The 24,602-nt window shown below is 49.8% G+C and overlaps 1 protein-coding gene across 1 annotated transcript in view; it reads left to right on the plus strand.

The window, feature by feature from the left end:
• LOC147710130 (E3 ubiquitin-protein ligase TRIM39-like) overlaps positions 1 to 24,602 on the plus strand; it is a 151,665-nt gene that overhangs the window by 36,792 nt on the left and 90,271 nt on the right. Inside the window, exon 2 of the mRNA XM_086920825.1 lies at positions 11,076 to 11,171. Within this exon, the coding sequence (XP_086776951.1) occupies positions 11,076 to 11,171 (96 nt within the window). The remainder of the gene's footprint in view (positions 1 to 11,075; positions 11,172 to 24,602) is intronic.

Below are 24,602 nucleotides of genomic sequence, written 5' to 3' on the forward strand. Positions count from 1 at the left end.
CAGCGATCTTTCGGTCCGGGCTGCCCTGAGGGCAGTGTCGCGATCGCGATAGTTCAAGAGCCGAGCAATTATGGGCCTGGGTGGCAAGCCAGGCTGGGGCACAGGCGCTAGGGAGCGGTGGGCTCTCTCCACAATAAATTGAGGCAAAAAGGCCTCCTCTCCGATCGAGCCTCTGAGCAATTTTTCAACGTACAGTTCCATCCTACCCGTGTCTGTGGACTCCGGCACATTCGTTATGCGTATGTTGTTCCGGCGGCTGCGTGCTTCCAAGTCCTTTCCGCTATAATCCGGAGTAAATTGTCCATCCTGGCCAGCTGCGCCGTATGGGTCGTGGTGACATCGGTATTATCGGATATTCGCTGCTCCGCGGTTGTGATGCGCTCCTCATGGCGGTCAACCTTGTGCACCAAGGCGTCCAATCGGGCCGTGACCCCATCCACCTTCTCGACGACAGTGGCGAAGCCCTGCCGCATCTCCTGAATCAGGTTGGTAAGGTCCACATCAGTAGTTGGAGGCGGGGTAGGTTGCGGAGAAGACACGCTAGGCCCCGGGTTCATCTGCGTCGATTTGGCGCCTTTTCGCACGCTGTCGAAGCTCAGCTTGGGCTGGCGATTCTCAGTCCGCCCCATGGCAGTGTCCGGGGACGGCTTTCAGGCCAAGAAGAAGAATGGCAGGGCGGCCTTATGTGGGCACCGGCCACCCGGAGAGGGCACAGCCGGCAGCGGGCAGGAGAGCGCGATCGTGGTGCGGCCCAAGAGAGTGCAAGAGGGGCGCCGCCAGGGAATAGCGCTACGCGCCCTCCAAGCGCTAAGAAAGTGTAGGGGGTTGTTCAGCCAGCGGCGCGTTACCGTAGTGGTGGTCACTCACCGCCCAGTGCCGGCTGGGGAGTAGCCCGGGCACCAGCGTCCACAGCAAGCGGCAGGGTTCAGGCCAGCAGGGCAGGTAGTGGCGGTTACCCACGAGGCAACGCGCCTCTCAGAATAGCGGCGCACAGGGGAGCAGTCCAGGGCCCTTGTGCAAGGCAGCCACGCAGCAACAGCACAAACGATAGTGTTTCCAACTCCTGATTTGATGCAGGGGTCCGTAATTAGCAAACGTGGCTCGTGATGGCGGCGCCTGGTGCTGTGATGCCGGCCACGACTCCCGGTCAGCAGGTCCGACAGCCTGCGCCGCCCAGGTCAAGATCAGCAGCGAGGCGGAGGGCCGGTACAACAGTCCGGGGGATCTGCAATCCCTCCCGCCGTGCGAGGAGCAGCCCCCCCTCAGTGCCAGCGACAAGAGCCAGCGGTAGCAGGGGGAGGGGGGGGGGTCTCGCGGCAAATATACCAGCAGCCGCCTACCTGCGTGGCAGCCCCCGCATGATGTCCCAGCAGGATTGTAGCAGCCGCAGTACGATGCGGCCTAGAGCCTCGTGGTAGTCCCCAGGGTCGCGTGGACAGCAGCGGCCGGGCACTCTCTCACCGCAGCTCCAGAGCGAGAGTTGGGCAGAGTTCAGCAGCTCGTATCTCCGGTCCTGAAGCACGCAGAGCTCTCAGAGTTGGACCGAGTATGAAGAGCGATGTCCTGAAGCAGGATCCGAACTTTGGGGGTGATACAGCACCCCGTGGCGCAGGATTTATGTAGGATTATTCACCAAGGAGCGGGAGCTGCGTACCTAGGCAGCCATTCCGCAAGCGCGCCCTCTAGCACTCCAACCATAGCTGGACTTTGTATAAACGGTGTGGTACGCTGACGCTGGTATCAGGGGTTTTCACCATGATATACTCACTCAGCGCTATTCCCACCAGGCAATCCATCAGATTCTGGCAAACTATTGTGACTTTTGCCATGCTGTCCAGCATTGTCAATGCCCACTTCCCGTTCAGAACTAGAGTCCTCAAATTCCGGGACATGCCTGACCTTTCTACCTCTTCTTTTAAAACTGAGGTTTTGGTATTTTAGGTTTGTCTTCCTGCTTATGTATTTTGATGAGCATTGTGGGTCCTTTGTTTCCGGGGCTCTTCTGACCTCCACTTTGACCGTCCTCGTCAGAACGTCTTTCGGGTGTATCCTGAAAGGAATGAGAGGAACATGTATCGGTATCCTGATATCTATCAGGCGGTTTAACAAGATCATGGTTACTTAAATTGTAACATTTTTTGGCAGTGGAAACTCACCCTGTGACTGTTTTTTCTTGGTTTTTCTTATTGTCCCACTTCTTTTTTGTAGAAGAGTTGGGTGCTTGCTTAGAATTGTCCTTTTCAGAATTACTCTTAACCTGTGGCTTTCCTGGTCTTGCTCCCAAATTATCTCTTCTCAGCATAGCATAAGTTTCTTCGATAATTTTGGGCAATCGCGCTCCTGCTGGGCAGGAGTCAAATCCCTTAGGCGTATAGCTAACGCTGCTGTTTCCTCATTAATGTTACTCAACATTATGGCAGATACTGCGGCAAAATTGCCCATCAGTTTCATCCTTAATTCTAGGACAGATACTGCCCCGTGCTCATTCTGCACCTGTTTTAAAACTTCAGGTAAAACTGCCAGAGAAGGGATACTACGGTGAGGAAAAACCCCTAAACCCTCTGTTGTGAGACCTAAGTGTCAGAAATTTGCTGAAACCAGTTCCTTTGCACACGCATACAAGTAAAATGAAAGTTAAAAGTATTGTTGCCTTAAAGATCGAGGCAAGTAATGTTTCTTGCAGAGTTCTCTTGTCTTTATTCAAAAGGTATCCAAAGTCCAGCCAACACGTGTTTCGTCAATAGGGCGTAAAAAAAATTTGTCATGAAGAAGTTCTTACCTTAATAGGGGGGACAATATATATACCTTTCTTGTACCTTATTTTCCGCCAGAAAGGCATCAGACATTGTATAGTATGATTCATCCCTGTATATGATTATTATTTTTGTAGTGTTTATAATTTCTGTACATGATTACTGTGTTTGCTTCTCTTAAATCATTATGTTGCATCTTCTTGCCCATCCCGCGCTCACCCAGGTCTGTAAATGTTCTATTAGTTGTTCACCACTTGATTCAATGCTTAGTAGAAGCCCCATATAATTCATGTTTAGATTTTACTATAGTTTTGACTATTATTCCTGTTTATGATTATTCACTTACTATCCTTTTATCACCACGCCCCATCATATAGCCCCCTCCCTGTCCACTCTGGACTTATAATTGAATTGTTATATGTGAACTCTTTGATCTTATGATTATTTTGCTACCCATGGTGATTCATGATCTGATTGTTACCTTTCCCTATAACTGTAAAGCGCTCTGATATCCTTCGGGATCTAGTCCGCGCTATATAAAACCTTATAAATAAAATAAAAACCTTTGACTTCTTCAGGGCTGTTACGCAGTGAATGGTATCTTAGACCTAAAAAACTCTGATATATTCTGCAGCAAAGACTGTATCCCAAGTGGCACAATCTTCTATGGGATAGCCATCCCCATTGGCAAGCAAACTGTTAGCATCCTATATTTCTCCAGCGGGCCCATACAGGGAAATACAGCTTCAAGCTGGTTTGTTTTTTGTGCGATCCAAAACGGAATTTCTTCCCTTTTGGTGGATATTTTCCCCAGTACTGTATTCAATGTTTGCCGGCTAATGCCCGGTGTAGCTAACTGTGGTGCTACCGCTTGAACAGTCCGGCAGGAGCGAGTGTTAATGTTCTCATCACGTATTATGTAAGTCTTCCTTAAATTGTTACTAGATTATTGTAAAACCCCAGTATTTGGCCTGTGGTCAGACAATCAACATTGGGATGCGGTGTGTAACTGGCTAAGATTGGCCTAAGATTGGGCTCAGTCAGCAGCCAATCTTAGCCAGTCTCATTGTTGTACACTATGGGGAAGGTCACCTTTAATCCAATTAATATGTTCTTGGTAAGTTAGTGGTATTTCTATCTTCTCATAAGGAGTGTATTAGTCTCATTTTTCATCTACTTCATATTCATGAAATATATGTGTAGCATCATCTGCAACAGGGAATTTAACCCAAGAGTTACATACCTCCGTTCTAAATGCTTTGTGTGCCTCTACTACAAAGGTAACATCCCCACCATCTAGTGTGAGGCCGTGTTGTAGTCGTTTTTGAGTCACTACATGTCTGCAGTTCTCGGAAATATTCTGTGCTATGTTATGTAAGAAATAAATTACAGAGTTCTGCTAACACAGTTGGAACTATATCCTATCAAGCTTGAATTTACCAATGGCCAATACATAGAATATACCTACTTAGCTCAGGAGGATAATCTCTACCACCTTGGACGTCCCCCATTAAATAGGTGTGTAGGGATCTTTGAGCACAATTGAACTACTCAGTTGATCCATACAAAATAAGAAACCAACCAATGTTGGTGGCGCCATGTGATGTACTTTCCACTATTCAATAGGAACTGTGCGTTTGCAAACAACATAAACTTAAGATGTGCCAGACTGATTCCATGCTCCCCCATTAGGATATGTTGTTCCTTGGACCAGCTAGCTCGCAGTGCCACCATGGGCCCCCCTAAATCTGGTGGGTAAAAGTGTAGGACCCCGTCTTGGTCCCGAATCGGACACCCCTCACTGAGATGTCAGTCAGCTGCTAGGCGAATGCTTAAGCATACAGGGACCTCACAAAGTCAGCAGAAGTGTCTCCTCGGATTGTATTTGGAAAGAAAAGGATATATATAGAAAAGGCCATCCATGCCTCGGGCTGTGATTGTGATCAGGCTGCCTCTTGTTTGTATTCTGTAGATAGCCCCGTCGCCATATGGCCTTAATAATAAACACATTTGTATCACATATGTGAAGACCTTGTACATAATGCTAACAAAATGGGGATAATTTAACACAGGAAAATACCTTTCCGCTCACCAATTAACGTGTGGTAAACAGATGAATCAGTATTAGCGGTGCTACAGGTGAGGAAAAACCCCTAAACCCTCAGTTGTGAGACCCAAGGGTCGGAAATTTGCTGAAACCAGTTCCTGTGCACATGCATACAAGACAAATGAAAGTTCAAAGTATTGTTGGCGGAAAGATCGAGGCAAGTAATATTTCTTGTAGAGTTCTCTTGTCTTTATTCAAAAGATACCCGAAGTCCAGTCAACACGTGTTTCTTCAGTAGGGCATAACCCTTGACTTCTTCAGGGCTGTTACGAAGTGAATGGAATCTTAGACCTAAAAAACTGTGAACTCCTGTGTAGAATTGTCTGAGAAATTAAAACTCTGCAAACTTGACTTTGACTTGGTACGGATTTATGGATGTAGATCTTTGTGGTAAAAGCAAAGACTGTGGAGAGATTGTCTGAAGATAAACAGGGGGTTTTCCTATTTGCATTCGTGAAGGGGAGAATTGCTTTTACTGTTAATAAGGTGCTCTGTCCCCTTGGTTTGGGGGCCCCCTCTCGTCTAGTAGTCCTCTTTAAAGAGCTGCCACGTCTAAATGTTGCGAAGCATTTAGGCGTCAAGTACTGCACAATGTCTTTATCAGTTAGCAATAAGTGCCAATGATGAAGCTAATTTACCAGGGATTCTGGCCCTATATACCAAACATGCCTAAAGAAGAGACACCATTGTCTGTCTCCTTGTCTATGATACTTGGGACTGGTACTACAATCTGGATATGTGTGGCCGGTACTTACATTCCTGATATGTATGACTGGTACTTACAATCTGTATGATATGCGCCTATACACACAATATCGTATTGTTTTGTTATGTGGATTTGTAGAGCGCGGCTCATCACCCATGAGGGTATCCAGACACCGAGTCAGGCAGGCCTACGGGTGGATGAGAGATCATGCCTGTGTCGTCAAGAAGAGCCAAGTCTTGAGGTTCCTTCTGAAGTCCATGTAGGGGGGGGGGGTTCTGAGGTGTTGCTGGAGGCTGTTCCATGTCTTGGTTGCGAGGTATGAGAAGGAGTGTCCTTCGCTTGTGGCCTTCTTGATAAAAGAGAGGTGTGCTCTAGCCTGGGACGCAGATTGAAGGTGTCTGGCGGGTTGGTAGAAGTTGAGGCAGTGGTTGAGGTAAGCTGGATCAATGCTGTTGTGGGCTTTATGGGTTTGGGTTAGTAGCTTGTACTTACATCTTTCCTGGACTGAGAGCCAGTAGAGATTGTTGAGGTGCAGAGAGATGTTCAGAATGAGTCTGGCAGATGCTTTCTGGGTGGTTTGGAGTCGGCCTAGAACATGGGCTGGGATTCGGAAGATGGGGTTGAACCCATGCAGTCACGGGGACCTGGGTGCTACGTTGTACATATAAGAGGGGTCCCCGTAAGGAAAGTGTATTGTAATAGACATACACTGAAGTGAAATTACCAAAAGAATCATTTAGACAAACATAAACAATAGTTTTGAAATTGGTATATGTGATTTATTACCAAAACACAGCGTAAATGCTGATGACAATTAATGAATCAATTTATGCAAATTGACAAGCCCCAAGAGAAGGAAGGAAAGGTAGTGCTCTGGGAAGTGAAAAGGGAGTAAGAAATATTGACACAGTGTTAAGAAGGTTGACATCCAAATTTAGTAACAGTACAAAACAATTACAATACAAGTGCCAAAAAATTAATAAGGCAAATTTCACACATAGTCAATAGATCATATTCAACGGTCACAGCTAATTGCTTGACGGATTGGGGGTGTGCCGGAATCTCAAGGAAGAAAAAAGTCGACGTTTCGACCCCTATTAGTAGGCTAATTAAAGTCCTTAAGCGGGGTCTTCATCAGGACGTCATACTGGAGAGAAGGGGGGAGGGGCAGATCTGTGTGAAGAATAATTAGATTTTAGTACATAATAAGGACGACAGTTGTTCATCCTATCTATTAGGGAAGAAGTTAAATAGATTTACCATGGAGTACGGCCCAGCCGGGCTCTGTACAGGATATGGCCGCCACACCAGAAAGTAGTGGTCAGTCCAACGAAGTGGGAACCTCAGCTACAGAGGAGACAAACATAACTGTAAGATGGTAAGATTGGCTATTCTAATAAATTAAATTAATAAAAGCTTCTGTCCTAAAGGGTTGGGTAGCACTCAGAATCATAAGGGAAACTAGTTCAGGAGTGTTGAATGTCACAGGGGGACATGGGTTATCCTGAAAATTACCTCTAACTGCTGTGCTCCTGCCTGTCAACCAGGTCTTAATACGATGCAAGGAAACAATTAATAAATGTGGCGCTGCTCCAGTCTCCAATATTCAACTGGAAAGAGAGAGTAAGATACTAAGTGTGGTGAGCATACATAGTAGACGCCAAAAACATAAGAGATATGGTGGTCCATTCTTATCTAGAACCAGCAAGTCAACCGACTATAACATCACTCTGGAATCTGCCCCCGTTGGTTGGCCACCACAGATGTGGAACGTGCACCGCCTGTGATACGACCATTCAAACTAAAACTTTTGATCATGGGGGGAGAACGTATAAGCTCAAACATTATACGAATTGTAATTCAGCTGGCGTCATTTATATGATTCGGTGCCCATGCAGCCTTTTATATGTGGGCCAGACTCAACAAAAAATCAAGTCAAGGATTTCATCCCACTGCAGCAGATTAAGATGCAAGGTGACAGGGGCCCCTTTGGTTGATCATTGGTTAACAGCAGGACACTCAGTCACAGACCTACGTTGGCTTGTGATTGAGAAAGTTACCTTAGGGAGAAGAGGAGGGAATTTCCCAGCAATACTAAACACACGTGAGTCAAAATGGATGTCCCTTCTGGACTCCATTAATAATGGCCTGAATGAACAGGACAGCAGTCTAGCACAGTTAGCAGCACTAGGACAACGTTAATACACCTTTAGCTGTTATCTAATTAAATTGCTTACCTCCGTCTCTTTCAGAGTACATATATTTGCTGTATAAAGGTGATTTTCATTTCAAAATGACTGTTCAGAGGATGTTATTGCAAACATTGTCCACCTTGACCTCTTGTACTGAGAGTCACGTGGTTTCTCATTATAACACATATGCTGTAGACTGTTTACTATCTTTCGACTCATTGTTCTTTGATTTACTGGTTGTCTGGTTTTATCCTCCTGTGAGTGAGATACACCAGCTAATCCTTTTCTCCATTTAGCAAAAGTTATCTTAATACGTGTTTCCTCAAAAATTGGGTTTTCATCCTCCTGTGTGAGAGATGCACCAGTGACTGTGAGTTTGTTATAATACGTTCCACACAACCCCGGAAATTTTAGCACAAATTTAATTCAATCCGGATAGGTACACCCAGTTCGGAAGTAACTCCTTTATTTCTATGATGCATCTCCCATTTTTGGCCACTCCCCATACTCCGCATTCAAGCCGTTGCGGAGTTCGTGGCCATATCGATGCAGACTACGCTGCCTGCCTTTGCTGTGAGTAACTGTCTCTTCAGTAACAGTGATGCCGTGACCAACTAGTGATTTTAGTACTAAAACGATACAACTGTGCCCTTGCCTTTAGGATTCATACGCAAGCGCCGGAGGTTCAAGAAACAGCGCTGCCCGCTTCATTTTGATGTGAGTAAATGCTATTTTCGGTGTCGGGAATGCACGCGACTCGCTTGATGTTTTAATTTTAAAACGATACAAATGTATCCATTATTTCAGAATTTACACGCGAGCGCCGGAGGTGCAACCCCGCTCTAATTCAGTCCGTGTGTTTTACTACTCCGCTCCTCTAGCATGACGGAGATTGATTAAAGTCTCATTTAGGAGTTCGTGGCCACATCGATGCAGACTACGCTGCCTGCCTTTGCTGTGAGTAACTGTCTCTTCAGTAACAGTGATGCCGTGACCAACTAGTGATTTTAGTACTAAAACGATACAACTGTGCCCTTGCCTTTAGGATTCATACGCAAGCGCTGGAGGTTCAAGCACGCTTTTCGAAACAGCGCTGCCCGCTTCATTTTGATGTGAGTAAATGCTATTTTCGGTGTCGGGAATGCACGCGACTCGCTTGATGTTTTAATTTTAAAACGATACAAATGTATCCCTTATTTTCAGAATTTACACGCGAGCGCCGGAGGTGCAACCCCGCTCTAATTCAGTCCGTGTGTTTTACTACTCCGCTCCTCTAGCATGACGGAGATTGATTAAAGTCTCATTTAGGCTCTACGCCTCATTTTCTTGTGAATATTAGTCATTTAATCTGTGAAAACACGAGACTCGCTTATTGGCTACACACCTGTAGCGTCTACTATGTATGCTCACCACACTTAGTATCTTACTCTCTCTTTCCAGTTGAATATTGGAGACTGGAGCAGCGCCACATTTATTAATTGTTTCCTTGCATCGTATTAAGACCTGGTTGACAGGCAGGAGCACAGCAGTTAGAGGTAATTTTCAGGATAACCCATGTCCCCCTGTGACATTCAACACTCCTGAACTAGTTTCCCTTATGATTCTGAGTGCTACCCAACCCTTTAGGACAGAAGCTTTTATTAATTTAATTTATTAGAATAGCCAATCTTACCATCTTACAGTTAGGTTTGTCTCCTCTGTAGCTGAGGTTCCCACTTCGTTGGACTGACCACTACTTTCTGGTGTGGCGGCCATATCCTGTACAGAGCCCGGCTGGGCCGTACTCCATGGTAAATCTATTTAACTTCTTCCCTAATAGATAGGATGAACAACTGTCGTCCTTATTATGTACTAAAATCTAATTATTCTTCACACAGATCTGCCCCTCCCCCCTTCTCTCCAGTATGACGTCCTGATGAAGACCCCGCTTAAGGACTTTAATTAGCCTACTAATAGGGGTCGAAACGTCGACTTTTTTCTTCCTTGAGATTCCGGCACCCCCCCAATCCGTCAAGCAATTAGCTGTGACCGTTGAATATGATCTATTGACTATGTGTGAAATTTGCCTTATTAATTTTTTGGCACTTGTATTGTAATTGTTTTGTACTGTTACTAAATTTGGATGTCAACCTTCTTAACACTGTGTCAATATTTCTTACTCCCTTTTCACTTCCCAGAGCACTACCTTTCCTTCCTTCTCTTGGGGCTTGTCAATTTGCATAAATTGATTCATTAATTGTCATCAGCATTTACGCTGTGTTTTGGTAATAAATCACATATACCAATTTCAAAACTATTGTTTGTTTGTCTAAATGATTCTTTTGGTAATTTCACTTCAGTGTATGTCTATTACAATACACTTTCCTTACGGGGACCCCTCTTATATGTACAACGTAGCACCCAGGTCCCCGTGACTGCATGGGTTCAACCCCCATTTTGTATAACGTGCTTGTGATAAGTAGCTGGGTGACTGTTCGTCTGCTGTTAAATGGTATCCACTTGAAAATCCTGCGTAGCAGTCGCAGGATGAAGAAACATGATGAGGCGATGGCGTTGATCTGTCTGCCCATGGAGAGGTTGGTGTCCAGTATGATTCTGAGGTTCTGACCATGGTTCGTAAGGGTGGGTGGGGGCCACCAAGAGACATCCCAGGGGGAGTGGTTGTTCCCGAAGATAAGGGCCAACATTTTGTCTGTGTTGAGCTGGAGGCAGTTGTTTTTCATCCAAGCAGTGACATTGCTTCAGCAGTTGGTGAAGTTTGCTTCGGCGCTGTGGTAGAGGTGGTGAGGGAGAGGATGAGCTGGATGTTGTCAGTGTAGGATACTATGTTGATGCCATGGGCTCTGACGCTGTCCGCGATGGGCGTCATGTAGATATTGTACTGTGTTCAGATGAGCGACGATCCTTGAGGGTCGTGGGGCCGGGGTACCTGGCGCTTGGAGCAGTCCAGATGCAGACGGGCCTGCCTTTGCCACGCGCACTGTGCACATCCACTGCGAGATCGCGCTGTGGCCTACATTATGTAGGGCCATGGGTGGACGGTGCTTCTGCTGTTGGGAAGAACAGTGAGTTGGAAAATCCCAGGTGGGAATACCTGGTTGAGGAATAATGGGCATGAAAACCCTAGGCAGCGGCGGTGTCACTTGGTCAAACAGATGTAAAGTTAGACTTTAGGTCTAAACTTAGACTTTTGGTCTAAGTTTATCTTTGTGAATTGGGCCCAGGGCTTGTGCAGTTGTCTCTTTAGTGATTCTATTCTGTAAGTGAGACCACACCCTACTGATCTTTACATATTTCTTGCACTCTCATCTCTGCAGGTAAAACTTCAAGAGTGGCGGCGTCTTCTGAAGAAAGAGGAGGAATATACTCTGGAGTCTAAAGTCAAGGAAGAGGATCAATATAAGACCATGAGGGTGAGTGCCAGCAGTGAACCCTGTGGGCCTGGTCATGTTTGCACTTTAGTCTATGTGTGGACCTGATAAGGTTCCAAATATACAAAAACCGACGATGCACCCAAAAGAATGGGTTATCATCCCCACCAGGTAAATTCACTGACCGGAGTCACTGCCGTGTATATTGGGGCTCAAATTTGCCCAGGGTTTGTCCTCAAATAAACCAAGTGTAGTGTCCTCGAAGACATTTTTACAAAAGAGCTTTTCTCGATTCTTAAAGGCTATTTGGGGGCCGAATGAAGGTTGGACAAAAATGTATATGTATTACGTTTCAACATAATATTAGGTGAGCGCCTAAATTGAACTTAGCTTCCTTGTATTGTATAATTTCTAAAATAAAAACACTAATTACTCTGCTGACCTGAAGGTATTTAATTGGTGTGTAAAAGTGTGTGTATGTACAATTGTGGCATTATCTAGCTGTGAGCATCTAATTGTTTGTCTGAGCATGTTCATGCTTATGTGTGCGTGTCTTAGGATGTGTTCATATGTGGACATCTCTGAAATTATCTTTGGGAGTGCGTTCATGTCTGCGCATCTCTGTTTCTGTGGACATAGATAAGTGTTTGTGTGTGTGTGTGTTTGTGTGTGTGCGTGTGCATGTATGGATGTTGAGCCACATAGTATGCAAATTCATTTACACATTTGTGTGTGTGTGTTAGGAGGTTGTGTATGCTTTCGTCTGGATTTATTGTCTGTGAGTTTGTACTTCCATATTTGAATGCCTGTCTATAGGTTTGCATATTGAAAGGTGCGGTAGTGTTTGTGAGTATGTAAGTACATGTATGCTTCTATAAGAGTGTGTGCACTGAGAGTACTTGTATGCGTGGGTGTGTCCATGCGAAAGTGGGTATTTGTGGGTTGCGTAAGCACTGGTTATGAATATTAATCTCTGAGTTTGTACAAGCATCTATGCATCTATGTGTGCATCTGCGTGAGTGGGTGCCTCTGTGAGGTTATGTGTGCATGGAGTGGAGATATGCATCTGTGAGTATGTGCATGCATCTATGCATCTGTGAGTGCACACACTAATGTGTCCTTATGTATGAGTGTGTGCCTCTGCGAGGTTATGTATGCATGGAGTGGAGATATAAGCATCTGTGAGTATGTGCATGTGTTGGACAGGCCACATGAAGGGCCCGCTCCCCCTCTGCCCGACCAGGCCCGAGCCCGGTCCCTCAAGTGTCACACACCACCACTTCACGTTTTCCGTCCCTCCGGGACCCCTGCCTCTGAACATATCAACCTCATGGGCCCGATCCACTACTGGCCCGCCCGCCCAACCTGGGCGCCATCTTGGACACTACACCACGAGGCCTCGTGGCCTCCGATCGACCCTAACCCTGGGCCTGGCCAGGCCCCAGACATCCCGGCACCACCATCCACCTAGGAGGTGAGCGGACTACTTGGCAGGTCAATGGGAGAAAGAGGTGTCGATGGCTCTCCCCCGCCAGGTACCGCTCGCCCACAACCTCCCCGGGCGCTGGCTCCACCCCCCTGCTGGGTGTCTGAACTCCCTCATCCCGGACCCCCCGACCTCCAAGTGCGAGGGTCCGGACATCAAAGGGCACCAGCCCTATAACTGAGGCAGCTCCAGAGCAGGAAGGCAGTTGTATCCTGGAGTCGAGAGACGCAGAGAAGAACTCATCCTTGACGGACTACTGGCGCTGCCGTAGCTCTGCCTTGCGAACTATCGTCCTACCTGCTGGCGCTGCTGCAACCTTCGTAAACCTTCATCGTCGTCGGGACCTGCTGGCGTGGCCGCGGACCGTTTGTAACTACCATCTTCATCGGGACCTGCTGGCTCCGCCGCGGACCGTCGCTTCCGTCATCCATCTCGGGACCTGCTGGCTCCGCCGCGGCCCGACCATCTAGAACGCCGAGCTCGAGGATTGAGAGCTATTTCATCTATTGGTAACAAGACTGTCCCGCTACCCCTTTCCCAATCCAGAGACCAGAATCGAGGGGACCCCGGAGTCCAGACCTCCTTGTATCATTTTACCGTACTTAAGGAATTGCTTATAAAGTATCGTTGAACCTTATCCTGGTGTGGTGTACGTCTGTGGGGGGGAAGTTACTTGTCTGTACGATCGCTGGAGACGGCTCTCCCCGGAGACCTCTCCCCTTATCCTCGGCCGACCCTCCCGGTCCGTCTAACATTGGTGGCCAGCGGCGCGATCCGAATCACCGCATAATCGTACAGAGAGTAGCTCACCCCACGACGAAATCACGATGACAACCAAAGAAAGCGGATCCACCGAGAAATTTCAGATGGAGAAATTGGAAGAATACAGCCATCGTGAATTAAAACAATTCTGCATCGAACTAGGTATCGCTACCACCGGTCTAAGTACCAAAGACGATTTCAAGCATGCCCTAGAGTCCTGGGCAGAAACCGGGGCCGTCAGACCCCCCGACCAAAATATCGCAGCAGTAGAAAAAGACACCACGGCCCCCGAGGAGCGAAGAACGGGTCTCTCGCAAAACGAGATCCAGGAACGAGAAAGAACACGACTACATGAACTAGAAATGGCCCGGCTCAAAATGGATGGTGAACTTAAGTTGGCCGAACAAAAACTGAGCCTAGAGCATCTGCGTCTCCGAGAAGAAAGAGAGGAAAAACAGAGACAAAGGGAGCTTGAGGAAAAAAGACTGGCATATGAACACGAGCGCAAATTAGCTGAGATAGACTTACGCAAGCAGAACAAAGAATTAGGGGTGCCCGAGCAACCCCGCACCCCAGGGACAACAGATAAGAAGGTACACATCCCCAAGGATGTTGTTCGAGAATACTTCCGAGAGGACGACATCCAGCAGTGGTTCAAGGCCTACGAAATCGCTATGACCGCCCACCGGATCGATCGAAGCGACTGGGGAGCCGGTCTATGGGGGAGATTCCTCAATGAGGGCCGCGATGCCCTGCTACAGCTCCCGGACCATCTGATGACCTCCTATGACCACATGAAAGCTGCCCTCCTCACCCGCTATGGACTCACACCCGAGATGTACCGTCAGAGGTTCCGAGACTGCACCCGCATCCCGGGTACAACTTGGGTGGACTACGTGAACTATTTTAGCCGAGCCTTCGAGGGCTGGATCAAAGGAAGCAATGTCACAACTTACGAACAACTCTTCAATCTCATGGTGTGGGAGCATCTATCAAACAATTGCTTCATTGAGCTCCGGCAGCACCTCCTCAACAGCAAATTGACTGATCCACGGCAGCTCGCAGCCGAGGCTGACCGGTGGGAAATCACCAGAGTGGGCCGAAATGGATCCTATGAACAGAACCGGAACAACCACGGTCAGCACCGTCCCCGAGGAGGAGGAGGGGGCCAAGGACGAGGAAGAGACAACGCTCCGGCCGCCCCCGCTACCAGCACCACCCCCCCGGCCAACCGGGGCAGCACCCCGGCACGACCGGGATACAGAGCCAATGTCACGTGTCACCGATGCCAACGAGTCGGCCACTATGCAAACGACCCAAATTGCCCACAGTACCAGAGCCCAAGACCCCGCCAGGTGGCTGCTGCTGCCCTGGGGGAAGAACAGATCTCCGAGGAGCAGGAAGAATATGAGCAAGAGCATCAAGAATGGGAGCCAGCCGCCATGGCTCTAGCATGCTTAGGGGGGAAAGACATGGTCCCGCGGGTCCCCCTACCCGCTAACACCCGGAAGTACAGCCAATGGGTGAGCATCAATGGACGCCAGGCCGAAGCCCTCCGTGACACCGGGGCCAGTGTAACAGCCGTCCGCTGTCACCTGGTGACCCCAGAACAGTTCCTACCAAACATTCTCTGCCCCGTCCGTTCAGCCGATAACTCGGAGAGTCTGTGTCGGATGGCCTGCGTCCCTTTCGAATGGGGAGGGGTCTCCGGCATGTTGAAGGTGACGGTCCGAGATGATGCCCCCGTAGACTGCCTCCTGGGAAATGACCTTGAAAGCTCTCCGTGGGCAGCCGTAGAACGAAGAGAACACCTGGGGATGTTAGGCATCCCGGACTGGGCGTGCGTCACCACCCGGTCCATGGCCGCCCGTGCCAATCCCCGACCCGAGGAACCCGAATGGCCGGCGCCTCCTCCCCCGGTCGCTCCAGTCGAAGACACCGACCGTGCCGTCCCCCCAGAACCAGCTCAACCTCCGGACCTCGCTGGCCTCGACCAGTGGCATCAAGAGGGGGGGCCCACACAGGAGCAGTTTCGCCAAGAGCAGAAGACCTGTCCCTCCCTCGAGGGACTCCGCCAACAAGCCCTCGCCCAGAGCGCAGGGGATACCTCCGGAACACATTGGGTCTATTGGGACAATGATCTGCTATACAGTGAACAAAGGATCGCGGAGTTGGGGGCCAGCCGAGTGCTAGTGGTGCCCCTCCGTTTTAGAGACTTCTTGCTAAATCTGGCCCACGATGTCCCCCTGGCTGGACACCTGGGTCAGGATAAAACTTACAGCCGCCTAGTGACCCACTTCTTCTGGCCTAAAATGAGGAATGATGTACTCCAGCATTGCCGATCTTGCCCCACGTGCCAAGCCAGTGGAAAGAGCGGCCGCAAACTAAAAGCCCCCCTGCAACCATTTCCCGTGGTCACCACCCCGTTCGAGAGGGTCGGGACAGACATTGTGGGGCCCCTGGACCCCCGTACAACACAAGGACATCGGTTCATCCTGGTACTGGTGGACCACGCCACCCGCTACCCCGAGGCTGTTCCCCTGCGAACTGTGACAGCCCCGGTAGTCGGCCGGGCCCTGATGGGGATCTTCTCCCGTGTGGGCTTCCCCCGAGAAGTCGTCAGCGACAGGGGCACGAACTTTATTTCCAAATATATGAAGTCCCTCTGGCAACAGTGTGGGGTCACCTACCGATTCACGACCCCCTATCACCCTCAAGGAAACGGACTCGTTGAGCGGTTCAACCGCACGCTCAAAGGGATGATTGGGGGGTTGGAAGAGCCCCTCCATCGCCAGTGGGATGTGCTGCTGCCGTGCCTCCTCTTCGCATATCGAGAGGTCCCCCAGAAGTCCCTCGGCTTCAGCCCGTTTGAATTGTTGTATGGACACCCCGTACGGGGGCCGCTCAGTCTAGTCAAGGAAGGCTGGGAGATGCCCCCTCTAAAGAACCCTCCAGATGTCTTCAAATACCTCCTAACCCTCCGCAACCAGACCCGACGGTTCAGAGAGCTGGCAAAAGCAAACTTGGAGGCCAGTCAAGAGGACATGAAAAAGTGGTATGACCAAAATGCCTCCTCCATCGAATTTGAACCCGGACAACAAGTATGGGTGATGTCCCCCACTGAACCCTGCGCCCTGCAAGACAAGTGGACGGGGCCCTTCAAAGTAGTCGAGCGCAAGGGCCCTGCCACCTATCTCATCGACATGGAATCTTCACGGAACCCCCTCCGGGTCCTCCACGCTAATAGGCTGAAACCCCATTTCGTGCGTTCAGAACTCAGCCTCCTGATGGCCACAGACAATGGAGCCGGAGAAGACTCCGAACCCCTCCCTGACCTCCTAAGGACTCGGGAGAAAGACGGCTCCGTGGACGGGGTCCGACTCTCGGAGGCCCTCACCCTGGAACAACGCCAAGAATGTCGAGACCTTCTGTTGCAGTTCGCCAGCCTGTTTTCCCTCACCCCAGGTGTCACTTCCTGGTGTGCGCACGACGTGGACACGGGGGACAGCCCCCCTATCCGCCACCGGGCCTACCGCGTACCAGATCGGGTACGGACCTGCATCCAGGAAGAAGTAACCAAAATGCTCACGCTCGGGGTCATTGAGCCCTCAGACAGCCCCTGGGCCAGCCCAGTAGTACTGGTCCCCAAAGCAGCCACTCCCGGCACCACACCGGAACTCCGGTTCTGCGTCGACTACCGGGGCTTGAATGCGGTCACCAGAACGGACGCACACCCCATCCCCCGGGCAGACGAGCTAATCGACCGCATGGGAGCTGCCCGCTACCTCAGCATTTTCGACCGGACGGCGGGCTACTGGCAGATCGGCCTCACACCCCGGGCCCAAGAACGATCTGCATTTTCCACTCCTGACGGCCATTATCATTTCAAGGTCATGCCCTTCGGCATGAAGAATGCCCCAGCAACGTTTCAGCGACTCGTTAATCAGGTCTTGGCCGGGCTCGAAGGATTCAGCGCCGCCTACCTAGACGACATCGCTGTATACAGCCACCATTGGTCCGACCACCTCCACCACCTCCGAGCGGTGCTACAGGCCCTTCAGCGAGCTGGCCTCACGATCAAGGCCAGCAAATGCCAAATTGGTCAGGGGTCCGTAACCTACCTCGGACACCAGGTGGGAAGCGGCCTGGTGGCCCCTCTGCAGCTCAAGATTGCCGCCATCCAGTCCTGGCAGCCCCCCATCACCCAGACCGAGGTACGCGCCTTTCTGGGACTCACGGGCTATTACCGACGGTTCGTGAAGGACTATGGTACCATAGTGGGGCCCCTCGCAGAACTCACGTCCAAAAATCAACCAAAGAAGGTCAACTGGACCCCAGATTGTCAAACAGCCTTCGAACAACTGAAGGCCGCCATGTGCTCCGCCCCGGTGCTCCAGGCCCCCGACTACAGCCGGGAATTCGTCGTCCAGACAGATGCCTCCGACCACGGCATTGGGGCGGTCCTGTCTCAATTGAACCCCGAAGGCCTTGATCAGCCAGTGGCCTTCATCAGCAGGCGACTCCTACCTCGAGAACAACGCTGGAGCACCATCGAGAGGGAGGCCTTCGCCGTGGTATGGGCCCTCAAAAAGCTCCGGCCCTATCTCTTTGGCACACACTTCCGGGTACAGACCGACCATCGACCCCTGCAGTGGCTGATGCAGATGCGGGGGGAGAACCCAAAACTACTACGTTGGTCCATCTCCCTACAAGGGATGGACTTCACTGTGGAACATCGGCCTGGGCCAGATCACGCCAACGCGGATGGCCTGTCACGCTTTTTCCGCCTCGACGAGGAGAGTCCCCAAGAGGATGGGTGACTCTCCCCGCCTTCAGCTGGGGGGGACGCATGTTGGACAGGCCACATGAAGGGCCCGCTCCCCCTCTGCCCGACCAGGCCCGAGCCTGGTCCCTCAAGTGTCACACACCACCACTTCACGTTTTCCGTCCCTCCGGGACCCCTGCCTCTGAACATATCAACCTCATGGGCCCGATCCACTACTGGCCCGCGCGCCCAACCTGGGCGCCATCTTGGACACTACACCACGAGGCCTCGTGGCCTCCGATCGACCCTAACCCTGGGCCTGGCCAGGCCCCAGACATCCCGGCACCACCATCCACCTAGGAGGTGAGCGGACTACTTGGCAGGTCAATGGGAGAAAGAGGTGTCGATGGCTCTCCCCCGCCAGGTACCGCTCGCCCACAACCTCCCCGGGCGCTGGCTCCACCCCCCTGCTGGGTGTCTGAACTCCCTCATCCCGGACCCCCCGACCTCCAAGTGCGAGGGTCCGGACATCAAAGGGCACCAGCCCTATAACTGAGGCAGCTCCAGAGCAGGAAGGCAGTTGTATCCTGGAGTCGAGAGACGCAGAGAAGAACTCATCCTTGACGGACTACTGGCGCTGCCGTAGCTCTGCCTTGCGAACTATCGTCCTACCTGCTGGCGCTGCCGCAACCTTCGTAAACCTTCATCGTCGTCGGGACCTGCTGGCGTGGCCGCGGACCGTTTGTAACTACCATCTTCATCGGGACCTGCTGGCTCCGCCGCGGACCGTCGCTTCCGTCATCCATCTCGGGACCTGCTGGCTCCGCCGCGGCCCGACCATCTAGAACGCCGAGCTCGAGGATTGAGAGCTATTTCATCTATTGGTAACAAGACTGTCCCGCTACCCCTTTCCCAATCCAGAGACCAGAATCGAGGGGACCCCGGAGTCCAGACCTCCTTGTATCATTTTACCGTACTTAAGGAATTGCTTATAAAGTATCGTTGAACCTTATCCTGGTGTGGTGTACGTCTGTGGGGGGGAAGTTACTTGTCTGTACGATCGCTGGAGACGGCTCTCCCCGGAGACCTCTCCCCTTATCCTCGGCCGACCCTCCCGGTCCGTCTAACAGCATGCATCTATGCATCTGTGAGTGCACACACTAATGTGTCCTTATGTATGAGTGTGTGCCTCTGCGAGGTTATGTATGCACGGAGCAGACAGAGATATGCATCTTTGAGTATATGTATACATCTATGCATCTGTGAGTGCGCACACTAATGTGTGCATCTGTTTGAGTGTGTGCCTCTGTGAGGTTATGTATGCATGGAACTGAGATATCCATCTGTGAGTATGTGCATGCATCTATGCATCCATGTGCAAGTGTGATCATGCATTTGTGCATATGTAAGAGTGTGTGCCTCTGTAAGTTTGTGTATGCGTGTATCAGAACACTGTTCAGAGGGCCACGCGGCTACTTGACCTAACCAAAGTGTCTGAGGCCTTATACTTGCGATGTCCCAGGGTCCGGTCTCCTATGGATCCTGTTCACCTGGGTCAAGCACCTCCTTCTGCACCTGAATCTCAGTTGGGTAGTGTAGCTCAAGCCGTCAAGGGTCCTTCAGGGGAAGCTCAGATCAGTGAACATGACTCATAACTCAACGTGCGAGAGGTGCGAACAATAAATCAATGTTTTTACATAAAAAGAAGTATCTTAATTCTAACTCTACACAAACCAAGGTAAACAACATTCAAAAGCAATATTACAAACCCCTTGAGGTCAGGGCTCTAGTAGCACACAGCAGCAGAACTTTTAAAATGGTGAGTGAGCCTGTGGGCCTCACTCCAGTGGCACAGGGTAAAAAGTAACTGTTCACCACTACTGATCACTACACGGTATGGTGTCACCACGACACTTGTGCTGCTTAACTCCTGGTGAAGGCGGGAGCCTTCCACCACTGTGTGGGCAGCACTTTCAGCGCTCCCCCCAGTCCAACAAGACCGCACTCCATGAGACAGGCCTGTGTCATGGCGCACACGTATGATCCGTTTTTGCCTGTGACAAACAATCAGCCTTGGGGATCCAGACAACAACACATTTGGGCACTGGGGGCCGGGGTACACGCCTCTCACCCCGCAGAGGGGTTTTCATCCCATCAGCATAGATCTTGAGTTATCTATTCATCCATCGGACTGACTCTGCCATTCTGTTGAATTTCTTGCTTGGGTGTGGACATGTTTACCTATGACCTAGCCACGTAAATGGTATATGCAGCCCGATGTCTTCTGGCAAAGCTGTTTACAATGAGAAACTGACATCTTGATAGTACGCTGCCACCACCACTTTGGTCAGGACTTGAGAAGTAGTGTCCTGTGGGTTATGAGGACACGCTTGGCACGCCTCTCCACATCAGCGAACAGGTTCTGAAACGTAAATTACCAAGGATACGCCTCGGCCTCTTTGCACACATTATATTAGGGGGATTACGGGTCTCACAAAAAGTCAGGGTACCAGTTTCACAGGCAGTCAGGCACTCCGTGCAGGGGTACATGCCAGGTTACAATTCGGGAGGCAACTCCTCTCCTAATGTACCCTACTGTACTGTTCACTTAATACCTTCTGGCAGGTACCCTGTCTCAGAACATTTCTTACCTAATTGTGCTGTGGGACGCAGAGAGTAGTTAACTGGTTCCCCAAACTAGGAACCCTGTCCTGACGAAGACCCCATCGGACCACAGGGGTTAGAAACACATTGTGTTGACAACATGGAGGAAGAGTATGAATTCAGAATTGAATATGAAAGGTGTTGCCAGTAAATCATTCCACTCAGGGAAGCAGATATATTTGATAAACCTATGAGGCTGATGAAAAGCCACATTGATCAGCCCCGATCTCACAGAGTAGAATCTTTTAACATGAGTGGTTTACAAGTCCCTGCAGTATGTAAAAATCAAAAAAATGGCAAATAGTGATGATGAACTATATGTTTCTCGCTTTAATCAAAGTTCTATTACAATATATATGCAACAGATATACTAATGATAATACAAAATAAGCTGCATATTAGATTTATCTGCTGTGCGCCTTTAAATATTTCTAAAATAATTCAAATCAGCCAAGAGACCGTGACTGATCCATATTCCTCTAGAAATGTCTTTAACACTAAAATATTGGAGCTATTGGTCAGCTCTCTGCATGTTTACTTTTGGACACTTCTGAGCACAAGAGGCATTCCTCACTGGTCCTCATAGATGAAACAGCCGCAGACTTCCCCAGAGCATTTCACTAAATTCCCAGTTTCAAATGTGTTCACATACAGGATTCTGCCATGTGTTGAATATAAACATTACAAAATAATTAAATGGAAATAAACCTCAGTCCCACCTATGTTTCAGGGAGCTATACTGTTAGAGTTTAACACAACAAAGGAACACTTTCCTTATTAGGACTTGCGACACAACACGAGGACACAACCCTGTACCAGGGAGAGAGCTAATAAGTGCAACAGTCTGCCAGGATTTGTGACACAATACAAGAACAAAGCACTGCCAGTACTGGTTGCACATCACAGCAGCACAAACCTCTACATGTATACTAGTGACACAGCACAGGAGCACAGCCATTTCCCTGTATGCTAGTGATACATACAGGAGCACAACTTCACACATATATCCTAGTGACTCAGCACAGGAGCGCAACCCTCCACCTGTATACTAGTGACACACACAGGAGCACAACCATTTCCCTGTACACTAGTGATACATACAGGAGCACAACTTCACACATATGTCCTAGTGACTCAGCACAGGAGCACAACCCTCCACCTGTATACTAGTGACACACACAGGAGCATGCCCCTCTACCTGTATACTAGCGACACTCCACAGGAGCACAGCACTCCACCTGTATACTAGCAACACATACAGAAGCACAACACTCTACCTGTATACTAGTGACACACACGGGAGCATGCCCCTCTACCTGTATACTAGCGACACTGCACAGGAGCACAGCCCTACACATGTATACTAGCAACACATACAAAAGCACAACCCTCTACCTGTATACTAGCGACACTGCACAGGAGCACAGCCCTACACATGTATACTAGCAACACATACAGAAGCACAACCCTCTACCTGTATACTAGCGACACTGCACAGGAGCACAGCCCTACACATGTATACTAGCAACACATACAGAAGCACAACCCTCTACCTGTATACTAGCGACACTGCACAGGAGCACAGCCCTCCACCTGTATACTAGTGACGCTGCACAGGAGCACAGCCCTCTACCTGTATACTAGCGACACACACGGGAGCATGCCCCTCTACCTGTATACTAGCGACACTGCACAGGAGCACAGCCCTACACATGTATACTAGCAACACATACAGAAGCACAACCCTCTACCTGTATTCTAGTGACACACACGGGAGCATGCCCCTCTACCTGTATACTAGCGACACTGCACAGGAGCACAGCACTCCACCTGTATACTAGCAACACATACAGAAGCACAACCATCTACCTGTATACTATTGACACTGCACAGGAGCACAGCCCTCTATCTGTATACTAGTGACACATATGGGAGCACCACCCTCTACCTGTATACTAGTGACACTGCACAGGAGCACAGCACTCCACCTGTATACTAGTGACACTGCACAGGAGCACAGCCCTCCACCTGTATACTAGTGACACATATGGGAGCACCACCCTCTACCTGTATACTAGCGACACTGCACAGGAGCACAGCACTCCACCTGTATACTAGCAACAAATTACAGAAGCACAACCCTCTACCTGTATACTAGCGACACTGCACAGGAGCACAGCCCTACACATGTATACTAGCAACACATACAGAAGCACAACCCTCTACCTGTATACTAGCGACACTGCACAGGAGCACAGCCCTACACATGTATACTAGCAACACATACAGAAGCACAACACTCTACCTGTATACTAGCAACACATACAGAAGCACAACCCTCTACCTGTATTCTAGTGACACACACGGGAGCATGCCCCTCTACCTGTATACTAGCGACACTGCACAGGAGCACAGCACTCCACCTGTATACTAGCAGCACATACAGAAGCACAACCCTCTACCTGTATACTATTGACACTGCACAGAAGCACAGCCCTCCAACTGTATACTAGTGACACTGCACAGGAGCACAGCCCTCCACCTGTATACTAGTGACACTGCACAGGAGCACAGCCCTCCACCTGTATACTAGTGACACATATTGGAGCACCACCCTCTACCTGTATACTAGCGACACTGCACAGGAGCACAGCACTCCACCGGTATACTAGTGACACATACAGAAGCACAACCCTCTACCTGTATACTAGCGACACTGCACAGGAGCACAGCACTCCACCTGTATACTAGCGACACTGCACAGGAGCACAGCACTCCACATGTATACTAGCAACACATACAGAAGCACAACCCTCTACCTGTATACTAGTGACACTGCACAGGAGCACAGCCCTCCACCTGTATACTAGTGACACATATGGGAGCACCACCCTCTACCTGTATACTAGCGACACTGCACAGGAGCACAGCACACCACCTGTATACTAGTGACACATACAGAAGCACAACCCTCTACCTGTATACTAGCGACACTGCACAGGAGCACAGCACTCCACCTGTATACTAGCAACACATACAGAAGCACAACCCTTTACCTGTATACTAGTGACACATACAGGAGCCCAGGCCCCCAGCAGGAGTGGAGACATACCTGACTCCACAGTATTCTTCAGTCCAGCTCTTAATGGTGACGCTTGAGAGACAAACCTCTCTCGTCTGCTGAAACCCTCCTATTCCAGGCTGGGGTGTGATATACTTCCCCTGGTGGCTCACGCCTTATTATTCTACGCTAGGGTGTGACATTCCTTATCTGACAACTCACAGCCTCCTATCCTCGGATAGGACAAGATGCCACACCCACCTCCTCGCCCATCCTCTATAGGAATTTGTTGTGAATTACCTGACGAAACTGGAGCTGTAACACTGATTTATCTGGTAATTCTTGATTTCTCGTTTTTATAGCGCAAAACTCATAATCCTGGTATAATTTTAAGTATGAAATTACTACTTTAGTAATTCCACATCCCTCTCAATGGATCGATAGTAGGATACACCCTGAGCGTCTCCTGGGTGGAAATAGCCAATGTCCTCGCAGCACAGGGGCAGCCCGCACACCCCACATCTCGTGCCTTCCACCCCAAGTGCTGAAACTTCCAGGCCCCCCTTCTTTTACATTCTCTCCTGTGACTCACGCTTGACTTCAGCCAGTCTCTCCGCTCAGCCTATCTCCGGGTCTTTGAATGTCTCTGCCTGCGGTGGGTTCTCTTCCTTGCACTCGCTCCATGGATCGAACGTCTCTGCCTGCAGTGGGTTCTCTTCCTTGCACTCGCTCCAT

This window comes from Lissotriton vulgaris, chromosome 5 (genome assembly GCF_964263255.1).
Source record: "Lissotriton vulgaris chromosome 5, aLisVul1.2, whole genome shotgun sequence".
NCBI classification, from domain to species: domain Eukaryota; kingdom Metazoa; phylum Chordata; class Amphibia; order Caudata; family Salamandridae; genus Lissotriton; species Lissotriton vulgaris.